General features: G+C 44.7%; 1 protein-coding gene across 1 annotated transcript in view; it reads right to left on the minus strand.

The window, feature by feature from the left end:
- The window catches only part of MYH13 (myosin, heavy chain 13, skeletal muscle), an 84,731-nt gene that overhangs the window by 38,075 nt on the left and 27,153 nt on the right, over positions 1 to 19,503 (minus strand). Inside the window, exons 5-17 of the mRNA XM_012653924.1 lie at positions 18,616 to 18,643; positions 18,416 to 18,527; positions 16,525 to 16,617; positions 14,700 to 14,763; positions 14,510 to 14,608; positions 14,303 to 14,406; positions 11,360 to 11,498; positions 8,547 to 8,665; positions 7,662 to 7,811; positions 7,371 to 7,541; positions 6,260 to 6,569; positions 4,366 to 4,439; positions 4,188 to 4,275 (exon numbers count right to left, since the gene is read on the minus strand). Coding sequence (XP_012509378.1) covers positions 4,188 to 4,275; positions 4,366 to 4,439; positions 6,260 to 6,569; positions 7,371 to 7,541; positions 7,662 to 7,811; positions 8,547 to 8,665; positions 11,360 to 11,498; positions 14,303 to 14,406; positions 14,510 to 14,608; positions 14,700 to 14,763; positions 16,525 to 16,617; positions 18,416 to 18,527; positions 18,616 to 18,643 — 1,551 coding nt within the window. The remainder of the gene's footprint in view (positions 1 to 4,187; positions 4,276 to 4,365; positions 4,440 to 6,259; positions 6,570 to 7,370; positions 7,542 to 7,661; positions 7,812 to 8,546; positions 8,666 to 11,359; positions 11,499 to 14,302; positions 14,407 to 14,509; positions 14,609 to 14,699; positions 14,764 to 16,524; positions 16,618 to 18,415; positions 18,528 to 18,615; positions 18,644 to 19,503) is intronic.

Raw genomic sequence — 19,503 nt, forward strand, 5'->3', positions numbered from 1 at the left:
GTCTGATATAGTAGTGATTGGCCACCTGTGGCTGTTTGCATTGAAAGGTATTGAAACTAAAAATCCATTTTCTTAGTTGCATCAGCCACATTTCATGTAACCAGCAGCTGGCATACTGGACGGTGCAGATATAGGTCATTTCCTTCATTCCAGAAAGTTCTTTCGGGCAGTGATTCTCTAGAGAAAAAGTGATTAAGACCAAGGAGAAAATGTATCAGAAATTCAGAGAATGGCCGATGTGGAGAGGACCTGGGCAGTTATCGAGTTTGACCCCCGTTATTTCTCAGGTCATGATTCTGAATGGTTCGAACCCCAGCTCTGCTGTGCACCAGCTATGTGAACTTGGACGTTCTCTGCCTCTACTTTTGTTATATGTAAAATAAGGATAATAATACAGGTTGAGCATCCCCAATCTGAAAATTCAAAATCTGAAACTTTTTGAGTGCCCGATGACACAAGTGGAAAATTCCATACCTGACCTCATGGGATGGGTCACAGTCAAAATGCAGTTCTAAACTTTGTTTCATGCACAAAATTATTAAAAATATTGTGTAAAATTACCTTCAGGATATGTGCATAAGGGGTATATGAAACATAAATGAATTTGGTGTTTAGACTTGGGTCCCAATCCCAAGATATTATGTATATGTAAATATTCCAAAATCTGAAGGAATCTAAAATCCAAAACACTTCTGGTCTCAAGCATTTCGGATAAGGGATATTCAGCCTGTGTTATCTACTTCGTAAGGCTGTTGTGAGGAGTAAGTGAGTTAGGATGAGTGATGAGGTTAAATAGCCCCCGACACATGTCAGGGGCTCAGTAGATACAACAGTTAAACTGTGGTCGTTTGGTGCAACCAGGGCTAGTTAAAGACTGGGCTGAGGCCTCCATCTCCACAAGAGCCAGGGACAGGGAGAAAAGGCATAATTATAGGACAATTAACCTTTTGGATCCAGAAGGAAACTTAAAGACCATCATTTTATGTTGGGGAGACCAGAGCTGGGCACCCTGTGGGATGTCAGGGCCCCAGGGGAGCCCGAGGCCCAGAGAGGTGAAGGGCTTTGGGAGGTGGTAGCAGAGCTGAGCCGGGACTCTCTTCCCTCCCAGGGCCCTCTGGTCTGGTTTGTGCAGACTCAGAGTTCCGAGCTGAGTTCTCTGAGTGCTCACTCTGTGTCCTTCCTCCCAACCCAGGCTGGGATGCTCTCCAGCTGGTCCATGGGAAAGGTCCTCCTTCGCCTTTGTACCAATGTGCAAAACTTCTTAAACGTTCCCTGCGCTGTATCCTCACCCTTCTCTGACAGCCACTGCAGGATTTTTTCTTTTTTGCCCCCTGGTTGATCATTTCCATCCTCTCCTTTCTCCAACCACCTCAGTCTTCATGGGCAGTTGTTACTAACCACATTTTTTAATATTCTGTATTTTATGACCCTTTGACATCTTGGGGCCTTGCTGACCGGGAGATACTGCCCCTCCCAGGACTAGCAGATTCTGAGAGATAGCAAAGGACTCCCCTGCAAGCACACCTTTCACATGCAAACCAAAGCCAAAGGTCTTACTCCCCCACCCTCACCTTTGTCAGCGCTCACAGCCTCTTACACTCTGGGACAATATTCCTCTGCCCTGATCACCCCAGTGCCAGGTACCAGACAGCTCAGGGCAGCTCTTGCACCTTGAAGCCTGCTGAAACTATTCAAACCTGCTGATCCCAAACCACTCGGCCTGCTCCCTACCCCGCCTCGCCCGTTCCTTCCTATGAAAACTGCAATGAAGACTGTGGCCTGTGATCTCCTGTGCTCCCAGGCCCCCTGACCCAGCCTTTGTGCTCCCCGACGTGGCCCTCCTACTGGGCACTGTGAGTGACTATCTTCTCAATGGCAGTTGTCTCCTGGTCACATCTGAACAATAATAAAACCCACATTTTGAAACAGCAGTGAATGAGCCTTTGGACAGTCAACAGCACACATTCAGCAGCCCCCAGGCTGCCCACAGGAGGAGAGTGACAGACAGAGTAGAGGCTGGAGCCCTGTGGCAGAGCAGAGACCCCGGGCTGGTGAAGCCCTGGCGGTTGGGGAGAGCAACTAGCCAGCGCTGCGGGCGCCTGGGGGCGGGGAAGGGGTTTGAGGTTTGATGGTGAACTGTGACTTCCGGTCCCAGCTCTGGGTTCCCTGGGGTGAGGCACTGAAGTCTCCGCAGTCTCCAGTCTTCTAGAAAATGGAGAGGTCACACAACCGGTGCTTTCTAAGGTGTCACCTGCATTTTTGTGTGATAATATATTCCCAGAAATGGGAATGAAAACAGAGAGGTAGGTGCCAGAGCAAAGGAGAAGCCAAATAAAAAGAAAAGGGCTGAAATGTCACCAAAATTTACCTTCCATAAGAAAAAGCAAACCAGTGGATGACCAAAAGCCCTGGGGACTCCTGGGGCACCATTGGAATCCACGGAGGTTCAATCCGCCCTCCCACCATCTGATGCTTGCAAGGCATTTGCTTAGACAGGAGTCAGGCCATGTGCACATTTGATTTGTGCAAACGGGCTCGGCGACAACAATGGAAATTGATTTTTTTCCTACGCCTACATACAAGCCAACAATTTCCTTGGATGCTTAACCAAAGAAGCAACTCTGTTCCAACACCGGAGGAGAAGCTGGCTCACTGGGAGGAAGCACAGCATGCCCCAAACAGCGTGTATAGAACATGATGCAGCTGCTTTTTGCCTTTGACTTAGACTTTAAATATTTGAACCCAACTTCCACAGAAGATACAATTCCACTAACTATAATAGACCAGGTTATGGGGGAGTTAAAGTTTCTGGTTCTGAGTCATAAGAATAATTATAATAATAATAACAACAACGACAATAGCAATTGACATCCAACGTCTACTGGGACTGGGTGTTCGCAATGTGCCCAGCGCTGTTTTAAATGCTTTCCTTGTGTGTGCTCATTTAATCTTCATAACAACCTGCCAAGGTGGGTTAAATGAGTTAATATTTACAAAGTGAGCGACCATTTTATAGGCATTTATTAAAGAAATAAATAATAAATGGAAATGCCATTTTTATCCTTATTTTATAGACAAGAAAGCTGAGGCAGAGAAGAGCTGAAGTGCTTGGTTTAGGTGAGTAATAGGTGCAGCTGGGATTATTTTCCTCGACAACCTACACCTCTGTTCACTTGTAAAGCTGCAGAGGCAGGGTGTTCAATCATGAGCTGGGAGGCTCATGTTCGGCAGAGAACAACTCTGCTGGTGAGTGAGCTACCCTGTAGCCACAGCTCTGCGTGACAGTTTATTTTCCTCTTTGTGACAAATGATCCTGAAAAACAGCTGTGCTCCAAGAATATGTGCACATCAGGATTGGGTGGCAGCTAAAGGTCTACTCTGCTGCACGGTGTTCTGTATCTATAAATATGGTCTCTGATTCTCATTGTTCTCACCTATAGAAGGGAGACCATTACATGTATCTTGCAGAGAACCGTTGCCAGGATTACGGATAATAAAAAAAGTTACTGATATACAGTATGGACTCAAAAAATCCGTTGCTATTGATGCTGTTTTATTATGGGATACCTAAGATGATTATTTGCCAAATGCAGTGGTTCATAACTTTGGGTAAAGGGGACCAATAGAGCCCTTTGAAGGTCTTATGAAGCTACGGATCTGACGTGCCTACATACGTACATGTGATATTCGGGATATGATTTCATAGTAGGGGTGCTAGGTAAAATATGGGATGCCGAGTTGAATTTGAATTTCAGATAAATAATGGATAATTTTTTAGTGTAATTATATCCAATATACTGCATGGGTCATACTTGTACTAAGAAATTTGTCATTGTTTATCTGAAAGTGGAATTTAACACGACATCTTTTTTTTCTTATTTTTAATTTTCACAGACACAATAATTGTACATATTTTTGGTGTACATGTGATATTTTGATACAAGCATACAATGTGTAATGATCATGTCTGGGTAACTGGGATATCTGTCACCGTAAACATTTATCATTTCTTTGTGTTGGGTACATCTGGTACTTTTATTTGCTAAATCCGGCAGCCCTATTTCTAGACTACTCTGAGAAGCGATAATGAGGATGACCCTTTCCGCGTGCACACCCACAGAGCTTTGCATCCATCTCAGGGCGTCCTGTTCTGTTCGAGTAATTGGCAAGATTGGGTTGGTGCTCACCAGGAGTCTTGGTCTCGTTGGGAATCAGACACCGTACAAAGTGAGGGTGCGTGCTCCTGAGGTTGGTCATCAATTTGTTTAAATTTTCCTGGGACACAAATTAAAACAAGCACATTTAGCAAATGCCATCCCACTGGGCAGAAAAACAGCTGAATGTGGGAGCTGCCAAAACACGCACCCTGAACACGGCTGACACGGTCTGGAAAGAGGAGCCCTTCTTCTTGCCGCCCTTCTTGCTTCCCCCAGCGTCACCTGGAGACAGACCCAAGGACAGACACATGTCAGATGCAGCCCAGGGGGCACAATGTGGGCTTCCTACACACCTGCTTCCCAGCCCGGAAACGGGAGTTCTGGTTTCCTTCTGACATAACAGACCTGAGGTTTTGTCTGTGTGTTTTAACACGCCTCACCTTGATCCCCGTGGGAAGGGGACGTGTGGGATGTGGGTGGCGTTTCCCCGGGAGTGTAACTTAGACTCTCAGTATGAAAGGAGAGTCCTTTCCTTTAGAAATCGGACCTTGGTAAGACTGAGACGTTCCTCTTAATGATCGTCGTTTCTTTCATGAGTTTATGCCCTTTTATCCTTGAGTCCCTGTCTGTCACTTAACGAGGAAGTAACTGCAAGTAATAAAACGGAATTTTCTCAAGAATATTCCACACGTTGGTTTTTTTTTCTTTTCTAAAGGAAACAACCCAATTGGCCATCTTAATTTGGAGTTGGTGATACTTGGTCTACTTTTTCTGCATGGCTCAATTTCAGATTTAGCCTCCAATACCTAGAAAACGTTAATGTCTCACTTTCCCTTCTCTTCCTTTCACCTCACCCTCCTGTGAATCTGTGTTTAGGTTGGGAGGGGAGAGGCTGGAAAGTGCCTTCCCCAGATCCACGTCCACACGGGGTCTATAATGTTCACATCTTGGTGTTCTCTCTAAGCGAGGTTATGCAGTACAGTGACAGAGACACCCTTATCAGGTTGAAAGAAAAGGATTTTCTTCATCTAAGTTTACACTTATGCCCATTTATTGCATTCCTCTGCCTGAATACACCAGATATCAATTTTTTAAATGATCTAATTATGTAACAAATGATTATATTGCATATATTTTCAAACTAAAAGCATTACTTTATTAAATTTATGCATTTAAAATAGCACATAATTTAAAAACTCCATTTTGGAAACTATTTAAAAAAGTATATATTATTAGCCTTAAGCAACGGTAGTGGCTTGCATAGCCACTTTTGGAAAGAGTTCAGTAGTTCCTCAAAAAGTTAAACATAATTACCATATGACCTAGTAATTCCACTCCTAGGTACTATAAATACCCAAGAGAACTGGCAGCGTATGTCCACATGGAAACTTGTATACAAATGTTCATAGTCTCATTATTCACAATAGCCAAGAAGTGGATACAACCCAAATGCCCGTGAACTGATAATCGGTTAAAAATAAACCAGATAAACGTGGTTTATTCATACCATGGAATGTTATTTGTCTAGAGAAAGAACGAAGTCCTGATACCTGCAACAACATAGACAGACCTTGAAAACATTAGCCCTATTAAAAGAAACCAGACACCCAAGACCACACGGTGCATAATTCAATTTATAGGAAATGTCCAGAATAGGCAAATCCATAGGGACGGAAAGTAGATGAATGTGTGGTTGCCAGAGGCTGGGGATGGGAATGCAGAGTGACTACTTATGGGTTAAGGGGTGATAGGAATGTTATTGAATTAGACAGTGGTGATGGTCACACAACCTTGTGAATATACTAAGAACCACTGAAGGTTTTAAAGGGTGAATTTTACCATATGTGAATTATACCTCAATGAAATGCTATCCAACAATGTGATGTTGGCTATCTTGTCCACTGAGGGGTCCTATGTACCATCGTAGAACCCAATCTCTTAAGGAGGAGGAGGAGAAGGAGGAAGAAAAATGGAGATCAAAGACAGACACATACGTCAAACTCAACCTGGAGCTTATGTTGACTATGGTTCTTCATGAGCAGCTCTGGGTTATGAGTAATTACACAGAGATTTCCACAGGAGGGAAAATGATGAAATTTTACCTGCTTCTGCACCAGCGTAGTTGGAGAAAAGGAAGGACAGCAGCTTCAGCGAAGACTTCTGGTACAGCCCGACCACGGTCTCATTCAGGGGGTCCTTGTTCTTGTCAAGCCAGCCAGTGATGTTGTAGTCCACGGTGCCGGCGTAGTGCACCAGGGAGAAGTGGGCCTCAGCCTTGCCTTTGGTAGGCTTGGGCTTCTGGAAGTTGTTGGACTTGCCCAGGTGCTGGTCATACAGCTTGTTCTTGAAGGAGGTGTCCGTAGCCTTGGGGAACATGCACTCCTCTTCCAGGATGGAGAAGATGCCCATTGGCTGGAAAGAGGATAACAGAGACTCTGCTTCCACACTTAATAGTACCTATCAAGGGCTCCACAGTATAGAGAAACCAAAAGAGAACTTTTTGGGTGCTCTCACTCTGGTATTGGCAACCCTGGAATATAAGCTGGTGAGAGCAAGGCTCTTGTTCTTCTTCATGGATGACCAAACAGTGCTAGACATATAGTACATGCTTAAGTAATATTTTTTGAGTAAAAGAACATAGAATGAAATCATCTGTATATAAATGAAGCTCACTTTTAGCACTAGATTTACCCAAAAAGTAAAGTTACATACAGAGCCGTAAAGTAATATGAGTAATATTTTGAACAATAATGTCTGGATTTTTCAGTAGCCACCTTAGGAAGATGTACTGCTTCCAACATGAGCTGTGCTCAAAAGGTCATGGGAATCCCTTTTTTAAAAAGTTAATGTTATCTCCTGTTTTCATAGCAACATCCTTCCAAGAACCACACTCACCGTTCCATGATCCCTTCTCCTTGGATCTTTGGGCAAGTCAAATAGGTGAGAAATGCCACTGTCCTTGCTGGGGTTCCACTCACATTCTTGGGGATAACTGAGCCCTGGGATTTTAACTACTTATGCGCCTCTTTAGGTGTTAGAGGAGATCTGGGACACTCGCCCTCTCTGCACAACGGGATTCAGTTATCTACCTGAAGGCTCGCAGCCTGGGGCAGAGCATCAGGGGCACCAACGTCTTAACAGGGAAGAGTCAGAGCAACAAGAGGAGGGTCCCAACCCAGCAGGAGGTGTCCCTGGGGAGTAGCATTTCTCTACCTTCTCAATGAGCTCGATGCAGGCAGCCAGGTCCATGCCGAAGTCAATGAACTCCCACTCGATGCCTTCCTTCTTGTACTCCTCCTGCTCCAGCACGAACATGTGGTGGTTGAAAAACTGCTGCAGCTTCTCATTGGTGAAGTTGATGCACAGCTGCTCCAGGCTGTTGAACTGGACATTTCAAATACCAAAGAGTTTGAGTGAGTTTGGAAACCACACTGGGGATTCAGCAAAGCAGGTGACAAAGTAGAAAGGTCTTTTCCTGCCAGTTGTTTTACCCAAACCACTCACATCGAAGATCTCAAAGCCAGCGATGTCCAAGACCCCGATGAAGTACTGCCTGGGCTGCTTGGTGTCCAGCTGCTGGTTGATGCGAGTGACCATCCACAGGAACATCTTCTCGTAGATGGCTTTGGCCAGAGCACCCACCGAGTTGGTCACCTTAAAGAAAGATCAGCCACTCAACACTCCAGTTAGTGTTTTTATGGCTACATGAAGCTGAAACAGGAAATTGACATCTTGAAGGTCAAAAGCAGTTGATAAATTGGCAATTTCATATAATTTGACATAACATTAAATATTTCTTGAGATGTGTGCCCAGCTGTGTTCCCCTTTCTCCAAGAACTATCTCATTTGCAAAGACAGTTTTCTAACGTCCATGGTTATAACATATGATTCCAGCCCCTGGCCACACTTAATCAGACCAGGGTGAATTTGATCCAGGCTGGGTTAATTGGAGTGTCTTTCCTGAGAATCTAGAATTGGGATCAAAAAACACTGGCTTCAGTCTCAGGGTGAGGCTGGAAACACAGAGACGTAAACTTGGGAGCTCTGGGGTAGCGGTGGACAGGAGAGGTGGAGAAAGCTTATCCGCCCAGCAAGTGCACAACAGAGCAGGGAGAGGACAGCCCATGAGCTCCGGAGAAGGGGCTGGAGGGAAGCTGCCTGGCTCAGAGGGTTCTGCATTGCCTGGCTCCAGGCCCTTATGCTGTCCAATGGGCCCTCTTCGATTTGCAGGCTTTGATTTACCCCGGAGGCCCAAAATGAATTTGCCCTTAATGCTAAAGCTAGTTTCATATGCATTTCCGATACCTGCAACCAAAAGAACTTTAAGATGATGGCTGATGAGAAATTGCAAAATACCTCAAGCAACTGGATTGAGAGCACCTCCATTACCTGCTGGACATTTTGCCCCTTAGTGACATATTCGTTCCCAACCTTCACCCGTGGACAGCACAGGCCTTTCAGCATTTCAGCAGAATTCAGACCCATGAGGTATCCAGCTTTGTCAGCCACTAAAGAAAGAGGAGAAACGTCATCATGCAAAAACAGCAGCTGCTTAAGTGTCCACTCAAGACCTGGCTCCTCCCAGAAATATTTTCTATAATTCTTTTTGATGTTTTCATGTTCTCTTATGTGTACCAGGCTTGGGCTTGTTCAACAAAGCTTCAGTCCCATAGTTCAGGGGCCTGTGGTTCCCAAGAACTTCCGATTAGCCTCCTAGATGCAACCTTGAACAATAATAAGTTTCTTAGTTGATCCTGACCCACTGATATTTCAATTTCATAAAAAAGATATTAATCACATAGCAGCATTGGAGTCTGATAATACATTTAAATGGTATATGAGTAAAGGAGGCATCATGTGGGCAGCTGGCAACATACGTTAGGCACCTTCCAAATTTATGCAAAGTGTCGCGCTAATAGCTGAGGGAGGAGCGTGAAACCTTGACCCTGCCTTCAAGTGTTTGCAGATGGTCACAAGCAGTTGAATGTTGGCAGTTTCATGTAGTTCACAGGCTGTGTCATTTTGTATATCTCAGTGGACATTCATCGACTCTGGGATGGACCTGGCTGCCTGCATTGAGCTCATCGAGAAGGTAGAGAAATATTCCTCCCCAGGGACAGCTCCTCCTCGGTTTGGACCCTCACCTCATTGCTATTTGGGGTGGTAAGTTAATAAAAATCCAGGATGGTATTTGTTCAGTACTTAAGCAGAGGACAAATGTGTGCTTTACTCTCTGCTCAAACTATCTCCTCTTCCTGCTTTGCCCATTTAGGTGAATGGAACCATTATTCTTCTACTAGTCACTTAAACTTGACAGCTTGGGGTGATAGATCCTCATCTCCTAACCCTGACATGCCCGTGTGCAGACAGGCACCAAGTCCTGCTCATTTCACTCTCAACATTGCTGGCCTCTCCACCGTTTCTGACAGTCGCAGCATAGGGTCGCAGCAAAGAACCTGGGCTCTCAAGTCAGACTGCCTGGATTCAGATCTTGGTTTTGCTTCTTTGTGCCTCAGTTTTGTCATCTATAAAATGGGGGACTGTGACAGTACCCATGTTATAGTGCTGTCGTGAAGCATGCCTGATGCAAATGCTAACTTGGATTGGTATCATCGCTGATGTCACTGGAGCTCGGGCCCTGATTAGAGCCCTCCACTTTCTCTCCTAAACACAGAAAACACGGCTGCTGGGGCTGGAAGAGGGTCTGGGACACCTCTTCCCCACCTGCTGGGGAGGTGTGTCAATCCAGTCCCCCTTGCTGAGGAGCCTGATGACACTTTTTTCCAAGATTCACTGCTCTTGGTGAGCCTGGCTGCTGACAGATTAATTTCGGGTTGTTCACATTATTTCCCCTGCTACCTGGAGCATCAGTGACTTCTGTGGCCTACCACATACGTTCTGAACCATTCATCCTGGCACTCAAGGCCTTCCCGAACTGATGCCAAAATCATCACTTTTTAATTCTCATCTCTTACCAATTCACTGCACATATCCTGTTTTATAGTAAAAGTAGACCTCTGTCCCTCGGTCCCCGTCGCATTCCTTCCTCTGCCTCCTTGCTCATGACGTTTCTTCTGCCTGGACTGATCTCTCCCCCACGTCATTCAGAATCCTACTCATCCTTCAAAGTCCAAGTCAGTGCCCCCTCCTCTAGGAAGACTTCCCTGATTACCCCAGTCAGAAGCGTTTCCTGAGTGAACACTTGGAGTTTCTCTCTTGTTGGTTAGCACCCCCTGGTGTACATGCCATGTATAATCTCCTTCCCTGGAGTGTGGGAGGGGCCTGTGACTGTGATGGGATATCATTGCCATAATGAGGTTACCGATCAGTTGATTTTGAGTTAATGAGAAGGGAGATTATCCCAGGCAGATCTAACCTAATCAGATGAGCCTTTATAGGATACTGATAACGTCATGTAGATTTTACTGGCCTTTAATTCATGGCTACAGTTCCTTTTTATTGCCTGCGGGTTTAAAACACACTGTTTTACACACTGCGGGGATGTAATCAAAAGGTAGAACTACCAGGGGCGACCCATGTTGCCAGCCTTTTACTCAAGGAACTTGTCAGATGCATTGTGAGAGACCAGAAGTCCAGCAAGTAGGACATAAGGAGGGTCTGTCCCCTCCCACTGCCCTCTGCTCTATTTCCAGGCCTCTTAGGGAGGAGGCCCAGGGCAATGGTAGGACCAGGAGGTCAGAGTTACAGGAAGGAAGTTTGTTCATCAGATCTTGGTTCAGGGTCAATTTCAACAGATGTCAGGGGTGGAAGAGATGAGAGGAAGAAAACTTGGCCCCCACTTTACCACAGTCCCCATTTTAGGCCTGAAGGATTAGGACTGCACTCTGGACATTAATAATGATATACGCAGAGAGAAAGTGAACTTCACTTAACGGTATTTTTTCATAGTTCACCTTAAAGAAACAGGTAAACTGAGATGGTGAAAGATGGAGTGGATGGTGATTATTCATTTATGAGAATGATGATTTTTGTTTTTCAAGGATTCCCCACTGTAGGAGCCCTGGACCGAGTGAGCAGGCTTCCCCAGTGCGTGTACAATGAGCTTCAGGCAACCCAAATTCGGTTTATATAATTTTGGAGGAGCAACTCTTAAAATGAATGCAGTTTATCTCACGTGGCCCAGTGCAAGCATGAACTCGGGCGGAGAGTCCAATCCCAGCCCCCTTCCCAGGTGCGGTTACCTTCGGTGCCATCTGGCTCTGCCTGTTCCTCTCGCTGCTTCTGCTTGAACTTCATGTTTCCATAATGCATCACGGCTCCTGTCAGCTTGTAGATACCAACTTTCTCCTCTGAGCTGAAGCCCAGGATGTCAATGGCGCTCTGAGAGAGAAAGGGCAGCCATCACAGCAGGGCTCAGGGAGCCATGTGCAGTTTGTTCCTGGCCTTACCTTTCCTTTTGTTTAGTACATGAGACAGCATTTGCCAGAATAAGCGGATGACAGGTGGGGTGTGGTAAGTTAGCAGTTAAAGATCATTTACTTAATATGTTTGTGTAGTTGGATGGAGATTATGGGAAGAAAATATAAATTATCTGTTTTATTCCATAAAATAAGAACTGATTATAATCTTTTCCCACTGTTCATAGATTTGGGGGCTCTTTTCTGGAGGAGGCAATTGGGAAGCATTGCATGATACTGAGAGAAGGAAATGTCATGAACAGTGATGGAGAAATAGTGTCCAACAGCTGGAGACTTTGCTTTTGCAGTCCAGGAATTCCAGTGTTGTTCAGACTCAAGACAATATGCATTATAGAATATTAGATCGGGAAGGGAAGGCCATTGAAGATAGTAACATCATTTTTCAAATGAAATGAGAAAGGGGTAAACATTTACAGAGCCCTTTCTATGTGCTAGGCACTGGGTTGGCACCATCTGTACATTATCTCATTACATCTCCATTAGGATCCGTTAGGTGTACAGATTTTTCCGAATTTCTGGGTGAAAAACGGAGGTTCTATGAGGGTAAGTAACCTGCCCCAAGTCACACAGGGAGGATGTGGTAAGCCTGGGGACTGGAGATTTGAAGGGCTGAGTCACTTCAAATCCTACAGTAGTTGCTGGTTTGGTTTTGTAACCAATTTGCCCGTCTTCTACTGTAAAAGTTTCAACTAAAAACATCCTTCTCTGGGGTATACATATTGATTATGCAGCAAGGTTTGCAGTCTGTTGAAACATGTCTGGACACGTCCAGTGCGCTGGTAGGATAGACCTAGTACATCAGCGGGATGGTACGGGGAGTGAGGCTCTCCCTGAGTAATGCTCCCTTTGGGGAGGAAGAGCCTATGTGAAGAGCTGACTGATGGGGAGAGACTCTGAGCCCATAATGGCCATCCCTTGAATCCAAATCCCATCTCACGGAGGCGTATCTTTGTCCCAGGGAGGGGTTGCTGGAGGTTAAAGGAGAAAAAACTCTTTCACTAAACACTGAGAGGAGCCAGGTGAGAGCATTACTGCCTGGGGAGTCTCTTGGACAATGTCATCTTTGGGGGAGGAGACCGTTCTCCCTCTACTTGGCCTCAAAGTGTCACCCAGGAGAAGCTCCATGAGAGGCAGGAGCAACAGCAGCACCTGGCAGCAAAGCATCCACAGTGAGGACAGGAGACACCTCTGGTGATTTCGAATTCTTTAGAAGGACATTTCTTGGGGGCTGGAGGCCTCGCATCAGTCATTAGCCTGGCCCTTTCTGTGCTCACAAATTAGTGAAAACTGGGGAAACATGTTTAAAAATATATAACAACTGTTAAATTAAATTTGATCTAAATCTGCCTCTGTATGTGGTGAACTGTAACCTAACTTACAACATAAACAAACTATAACCTAACTATGAGTATATTTTTGTACCAAATAGCTGAGTCTCAGCCAATCACAGGCTGCCATCTGATCAGACCATGTCCATACGGGACAAATGCCTCAAACACCATGCTCAAATAAGACAAATGTAGAGCTGCAACCAATCAAGCTGTTTTGTACATCACTTCTTTTTTCTGTCCATAAATACTGTCCATCCGCCTTGCTGGATGGAGCTCTCTGAACCTCTCATGGTTCTAAATGCTGTCTGATTCACGAAGCATTCTTTGCTCAAATAAACTCTACTAAATTTAATTTGCCTGAAGTTTTTATTTTAACATAACTATACTTTAAGATAACTGAAGTCTTTGGTTATGAACATTTTTTATTTGCCTTAAAACAATTAGAGTCACCTGGAAATGTCACCAAAAGAAGGTTAAGAAGCTAGTCATGGGGCACTGTTCTTAGGATGATGAATAAGACTCCTTTCTGCAAGCTCTTGCAGCTTTGATGAGGGTAGAGCCAGCACAGGTGGAGATGAATTACTCAGAGATAGTATATTCTAATTAAAAATGCATGTTCTGGGGTTAGGAAGACCTGGGTTTAAACACTCTGTCATTTACAAGATGCATCTTCAGGAAAATTATGTACTTTTCTGAGACTCAGCTTCCACATTTGTGAAATGGGGACAATAGTGGTACCTATGCCAGAGGTGCTTTTGAGGCTAAAATGAGATAATGCAGGTAAAGTCATTTATCTCGGTGCCTGCCGCATGTAAGTGCTCAATAGAGTCAAATATTGTTATTTTTATTATGATTATTAATCCTGTAGCTACCCTCCAAAGATAAGGCCTTAAGCCTGACAGGTATACTGAGGAAGTGGGTGCCATAGGTGAGCCCAAAGTGGTAGGTAGAAAGACAAATGGAGAGACTGGTACAAAGTGGGCTTTTCTCCTGCTTTATGTGTTTATTTATTTATTTTTTTTGTATGTTCTAAATTTTCTTGAAGAACCATGTAGAAGGCTTGGTAACTTGAAAATTTCCAACAAATGTTAAAGACCCTATAAATGCAAAAATTTATTGTAATTAAAATTCTGGCAAATAGAACCGAAGGCCTGTTTGGGGAACCTTCTGGATTTCGATTTTGGAATCTTGCGCAGTGGAGCTGAGTAGGGAGGGGACCAGTATTACACATTCTCTGAGCTCTTGATCTCTGAGATCTTTGGTCTAATTACGTATCATGCTGGATCCCAGTTTTCCCACTATTCCACTAAAGTGCCTCTCAGTCCACAAGCTCAACAATTCTGCGTGTAAACACACAAAGAAGTAACATGCTTACGTCAGTTGCCAATAGTTCTTCACTGTCGTCAATGCTGGCCACTGTGACTTCTCCTTGGCTCACGAAGGGGAAGTCAAAGGGGTTGGTGGAAATCAGAAGCAGGTCTGTGAAACACAAGATCCCTTTAACATCTTATGCACAACTTACCCTGGGGTTTTGTCCAATGTCGCTGATTTTGAAGATAAGAACAATATCTGGAGAGCTTACCAATTAGTTCTGGTTTCTTGTTTGACATGATTTGGTAAAAAATATGATAGCTTCTCTCACTGGATAACTGAAACGTCACTCTGGATTTTTCTAAGAGATCTAAGGTAACAAAAAATGATGTGATTTCAGGTTCCTGAGAGATGACCGTGTGGCCAAATACCAAGGTTATGTGTAGAATGACTGGACTCACAGGTTTCAATATCCGCTGATGCTAGCTTTCCCGTGGCTCCAAAATGAATCCGAATGAACTTCCCCTATTCAATAGCAGGTGGAAAGTCGTACAGTTATTTGACTTACACGATTCTGTGGTTGGCCTCCATGGGCACTAGCACAGATGGGTAGGAAGTGATGCCAGAGCATGAGTACTTCCCTCCTCCCTGTTTGCCAGTATCCGGAGTTCCCAAGCTGAGTCAGCCACCACTCAGGTAGCTCTACCGAAGCACCTGGTCCTGTTCCTACCACTCAGGGGATGCCTGCAGGTTTCCTCTTTGACTGTCTTCCTGGGACCACTTCATTCTTGACTGCTTCCTTGGTTTTTATCTTGCTCTGTTATATCTGGATTCTCAAACTCTTCATAATGCCTTCGAGTCGATAACCTGGCTGTATTGTCTGTCTGACATTTTTTTGGGAGGTGAAATTTTGTGTGTGTGTGTGTGTGTGTGTGTGTACTCCCTTCTTATATTATCTGCTTAATTGGTTCCCTACCACACTGTCAGCAAGTTTGAGAACAAAAATGTTGCCTTGCTTGTTCACCCACTGAGTCTGAAATGTGATCTGTACTCAGTAATATTCTCAATATTGTCTGAAGGAAGCCTAGGAAAAGTTAGTGAAGGGTCGGTGGAGATATGCGTGAATTGCAAGTGTTGGGTCTTCAGTATTTTTAGCTGCTTAATGGAAGTCAATGGAAGTCACCCCTAGCCTGCAAATGTGTGGAAGGTGGAAGGAGGAACAGAATAACTAGAATGATTGTGAATTCTGGGTCAGGGCCAAGAGGAGAGATCTATGAACTAAATTAGAGGGGGTGATAACAGGAGCTCCTGAAGGCATGTCTTCCACTTTAAGCTGGAGTCAGGTCAGTGCAATAACTAACTTGGTCCAGGCATGTGTAACACACCTTGGCCATGTAACATGTCCCCAGACCTCCCGCAAAGAAGAGGAGTTTAGTTGTGTACCCAGGAAGACAGATGTGCAAATGGCAATGCAAAAGGTAAAAAGCGTGTATCCAAGGAAAGAAAGGTCACAGCTCAGAGCCATGGTCCTTGATAGATGCATCTACTTTCTCATCAATAACCATTTTATCTTTGAAGGGAGACAATAAAATGTGAGCTTGAGGTTATTCAACTATTGACATGTGTGACGTTCTGATGCACTTATGCAACTACAGGCATACATGGGAGTTTCACCTCTGAGTTCTTGCTCCACTGACCAGTGAAATGAAACAGAGGGTTGGATGTTTGTTGGCCAGTGTGGAAATAAATGCCTCTTAAGTTGAGCCAGTCTTAAGTGAAATGTCAAAGGATGGGGCATATCCTTCAGTATCAATCTAGTTCCAATGTATCAATCTAGTCCCAATTTTTGAGCTCTTCTCCTACCTTCACTACTCTCAATGCCTACTAGACTGGAAGAAGTCAAACCTGCTAATGTTATGCACACTAAGGTTTTTGTAGCTAAGTCAACGGATATTGTTCAATGGACTTTTACATTTTAAAATGTTTCTACACAGAGAGACCAATTTTAGCATAAAAGAACTGCTAATTATGGAATTTGAATCTCTGTGAGTGACTTCAGGGCACTGTGAGGTGATACTGACTAATTAGGGAAGCTCAGCTAAATCATCCCTCTGCAGGGAAGAAGCCCACACGTTCTTCAAAGCGCATCAAAATATTCCAGGTGGGTAGACTGATCTGAATCATTTGGCCTGGCATATTCTAGTTTATGTGGCAATTTTTCACATCCAGCATTTCAAGAGAGGGTGTGGGTTTTTGGGGATAGTTGAAAATTGCACTGGATCTTACAAATCTAGAGGAGTTGTCGTTCCTCACAGTTTTGGCATTTCCAAAGGCTTCCAGCAGTGGATTGGCCTGAATGATCTGATCCTCCAGAGTTCCCTAGTAATAAATAAGAAGAGGAAAGGAGAGGACTTTGGACCATTTTCTGAAGTAGCCCCCTAGTGACTCAGAAGTGGAGGTGCTCTTGGCAGCGTCCTGGAGAGATGTTGACCAGCCTCCCTTGGTGGCCAGTGCAGAGTCCACAGTCCTCGCTCCACCCACCAAAGGAGTCTTCAAGGTCCCATCCCAGAGAGGCTCTTGTGAGTACAGCATCCAAGCGACTTCAGGTCATGCAAATTCCAGGCTAGAACATCACCCTCTCTGTCATGACATCCAGACTGCCTTTCTGATAACATTTCATATAAATTATGGAACATGTACTTCTGTTACCTCATGCATGTGACCTACCTAACATCACAGACATTTGTGTTCAGAAGGAGAACTAGAATGTGAGCAATGTAAGTGACCTAAGAGATGATATGACAGAAATAGTCATTCTTGAAAAAGTTTTTAAGTAGCAAAAAATATTTTATGAGAGTTATTATTCAGAAATCAACTATAGAAAGCAGGGTTTTTACCCTCACCTCGATGATTAATTACCCTTCTGGTCCAGAGCAATTTGGAAACTGCCATCGAACCTAGTGGTTCTCCAAGTGTGGCCCCTGGACCAGCAGCCTGAACACTACCTGGGAACATGTTTGAAATGTCAAATATGAGGTCCCACCTTAGACCTACGCAATCAGGAATTCTGGGCCTGGGACCCCACTGTCCCTTGTGAAGAAGCCATCTTGTTGATCCTGATGTGTGCTCCAGTTTGAGAACCACTGGCGTGACCAATTCCTTCTCCAGAGGAGCACGTGGAGTTGGTCAAGGTCACTCAGCTGTTGCTAAGGGAGCTGGTGCTAGAACCCAAGTCCACTCGGGTGGAACCACTTCTTGCTTTGCCCCAAGAGATATTGTACTATAAGAAATCTATATTTTGGTCTTCATCTGGTTTCCTGGCACATAGATCCTAAAACCATTGGAATCTCTGAAATGGTAAGTGTCTTTGTGTGCTAAGGTGCCACTTTACGGCTGGGGGCTCCTAGATAGCTTCAGGTGGGGGCAGGTTGCCAGGGGAACTGACCACATGATTAGAAGGTTGGAGATTTCAGCCCCACCCCTGACCTCTGGGGAGGAAGGGGGCTAATGGTTGAGTCAATTGCCAATGGCCAATGATTTAATCTATCGTGTCTATGTAATGGAGCCTCCATAAAAACCCTACACAAAGGGGTTTTGGGAGCTTCCAGGTGGTGCTGGGAGGGTGGTGTGTCCAGAGAGGGCATGGAAGCTCCACACCTCTCCCGAATACCTTGCCCTATGCATCTTTTCCATTTGACTGTCCCTAAGTTGCATCCTTTATAATAAACTGGTAAATGTAAGTAAAGCATTTCCCTGAGTTCAAAGATCCATTCTAGTAAATTATCATGAGAACCCCCAATTAACAGCCTGTTGCTTACAAGTTCAGGAGACCTGGACTTGCGACCAGTATCTGAAATGGAGGTAGTCTTGTGGGACTGAACCCTTAACTCATGGGATGTGACTCTTTGTGTCCAGGTAGTTAGTGTGAGAATTGAATTGAACTGTAGGACGCCCAGTTGGTGTCCATGGAGAACTGGAGAATTGCGAGGTGTGGCAAAACCCCGCACACATGGTGTCAGAAGTGCTCTGTGTGAGACTATGGAGAGGAGAAACAGAGTTTTTCTTACCTACCCATCTCTGCTGAGTGCACACCTTGCATACACTTGGTGCTCAATCAGTCTTTCAGTCACACTCATTCCAACAAGCCCTTGGGGGAAGGGGCCAGGCAGCTGCTCACCTGCATTTTGCCTGGCTGCGACTCCTTCTTCTTGTCCCCAGTGACTGCAATTGTTGCAAAGTACTGGATAACACGCTTGGTGTTCACCGTCTTCCCAGCCCCAGACTCTCCACTGTGGATTTAAAAGGAAGGGGATAGAGGAGAGCGGAAGAGACGGCGCTGGTGTTCAAGTCATCGTGCTGCAAACACGGGTTACTCACGTGATGAGGATGGACTGGTTGTCTCGATCTAGAAACGCAGAGGGAAGCAAAACAAATCGAATAAACAACAAACAGAATATAAGAAATAGGGAGACTTTGGGCATGGTTAGAAAACATGGGCTCTAGTTAATGGCTTTAAGGATTTGGGCATTAATGTCTAATCTTCTTTGGGACAATTTGCGCAGATTTCTCAAATGTAGGACATGCAACACGAGCAGCCTGGGAAGGGAGTAGTGAATCCCGTAGTGTAAAAGTCATTGATGCTCGTAGATCTTTCACTCCTTGCTAGCACTGTCTCATCTCCCTTTTTAACAAAGAAAGCAAGTCTCAGGTTCAGAGCCTGAGGGAGGCCACAGCTTCTAATTAGAATTTATAGGCACTGATTGTCATTGCATTTTCCTTTCATGTTTACCTTCTTCATGTGGAAAGTGACAGTGGTTTTCCATTTATAATACTGTATGGATTGAATTGCATTCCCCTAACATTCATATATTGAAGTGCTAATGCCCAATACCTCAGAATATGACTTATGACTTTATTTGAAAAGTGTGGTGTAAATAAGATGCAGGTGTAATTAGTCAAGACGAGGGCCTAATCCGGAATGACTGGTGTCCTCATAAGCAGGGGAAACGTGGAGACAATGCACACAGGGAGAATGTCATGTGAAGCTGAAGGCAGGGATCAGGGTGATGCTTCTGCCAACCAAGGAATGCCGAAGATTTCTCTAGCAAACCACAGAAGTCAGGAGGGAGGCAGGGGGCAGATTCTCTCTCACAGCGTTCAGAAGGAACGAACCCTGTAAGACCCGGATCTCAGACTTCCAGCCTCTAGCACTGTGAGACGGTGAAGTTCTGTTTTTTAAGCCACCTAGTCTGTGACACTTTATTA

The sequence above is a fragment of the Propithecus coquereli genome, unplaced genomic scaffold, assembly GCF_000956105.1.
Source record: "Propithecus coquereli isolate 6110/MARCELLA unplaced genomic scaffold, Pcoq_1.0 Scaffold435, whole genome shotgun sequence".
Taxonomy (NCBI): Eukaryota; Metazoa; Chordata; class Mammalia; order Primates; family Indriidae; genus Propithecus; species Propithecus coquereli.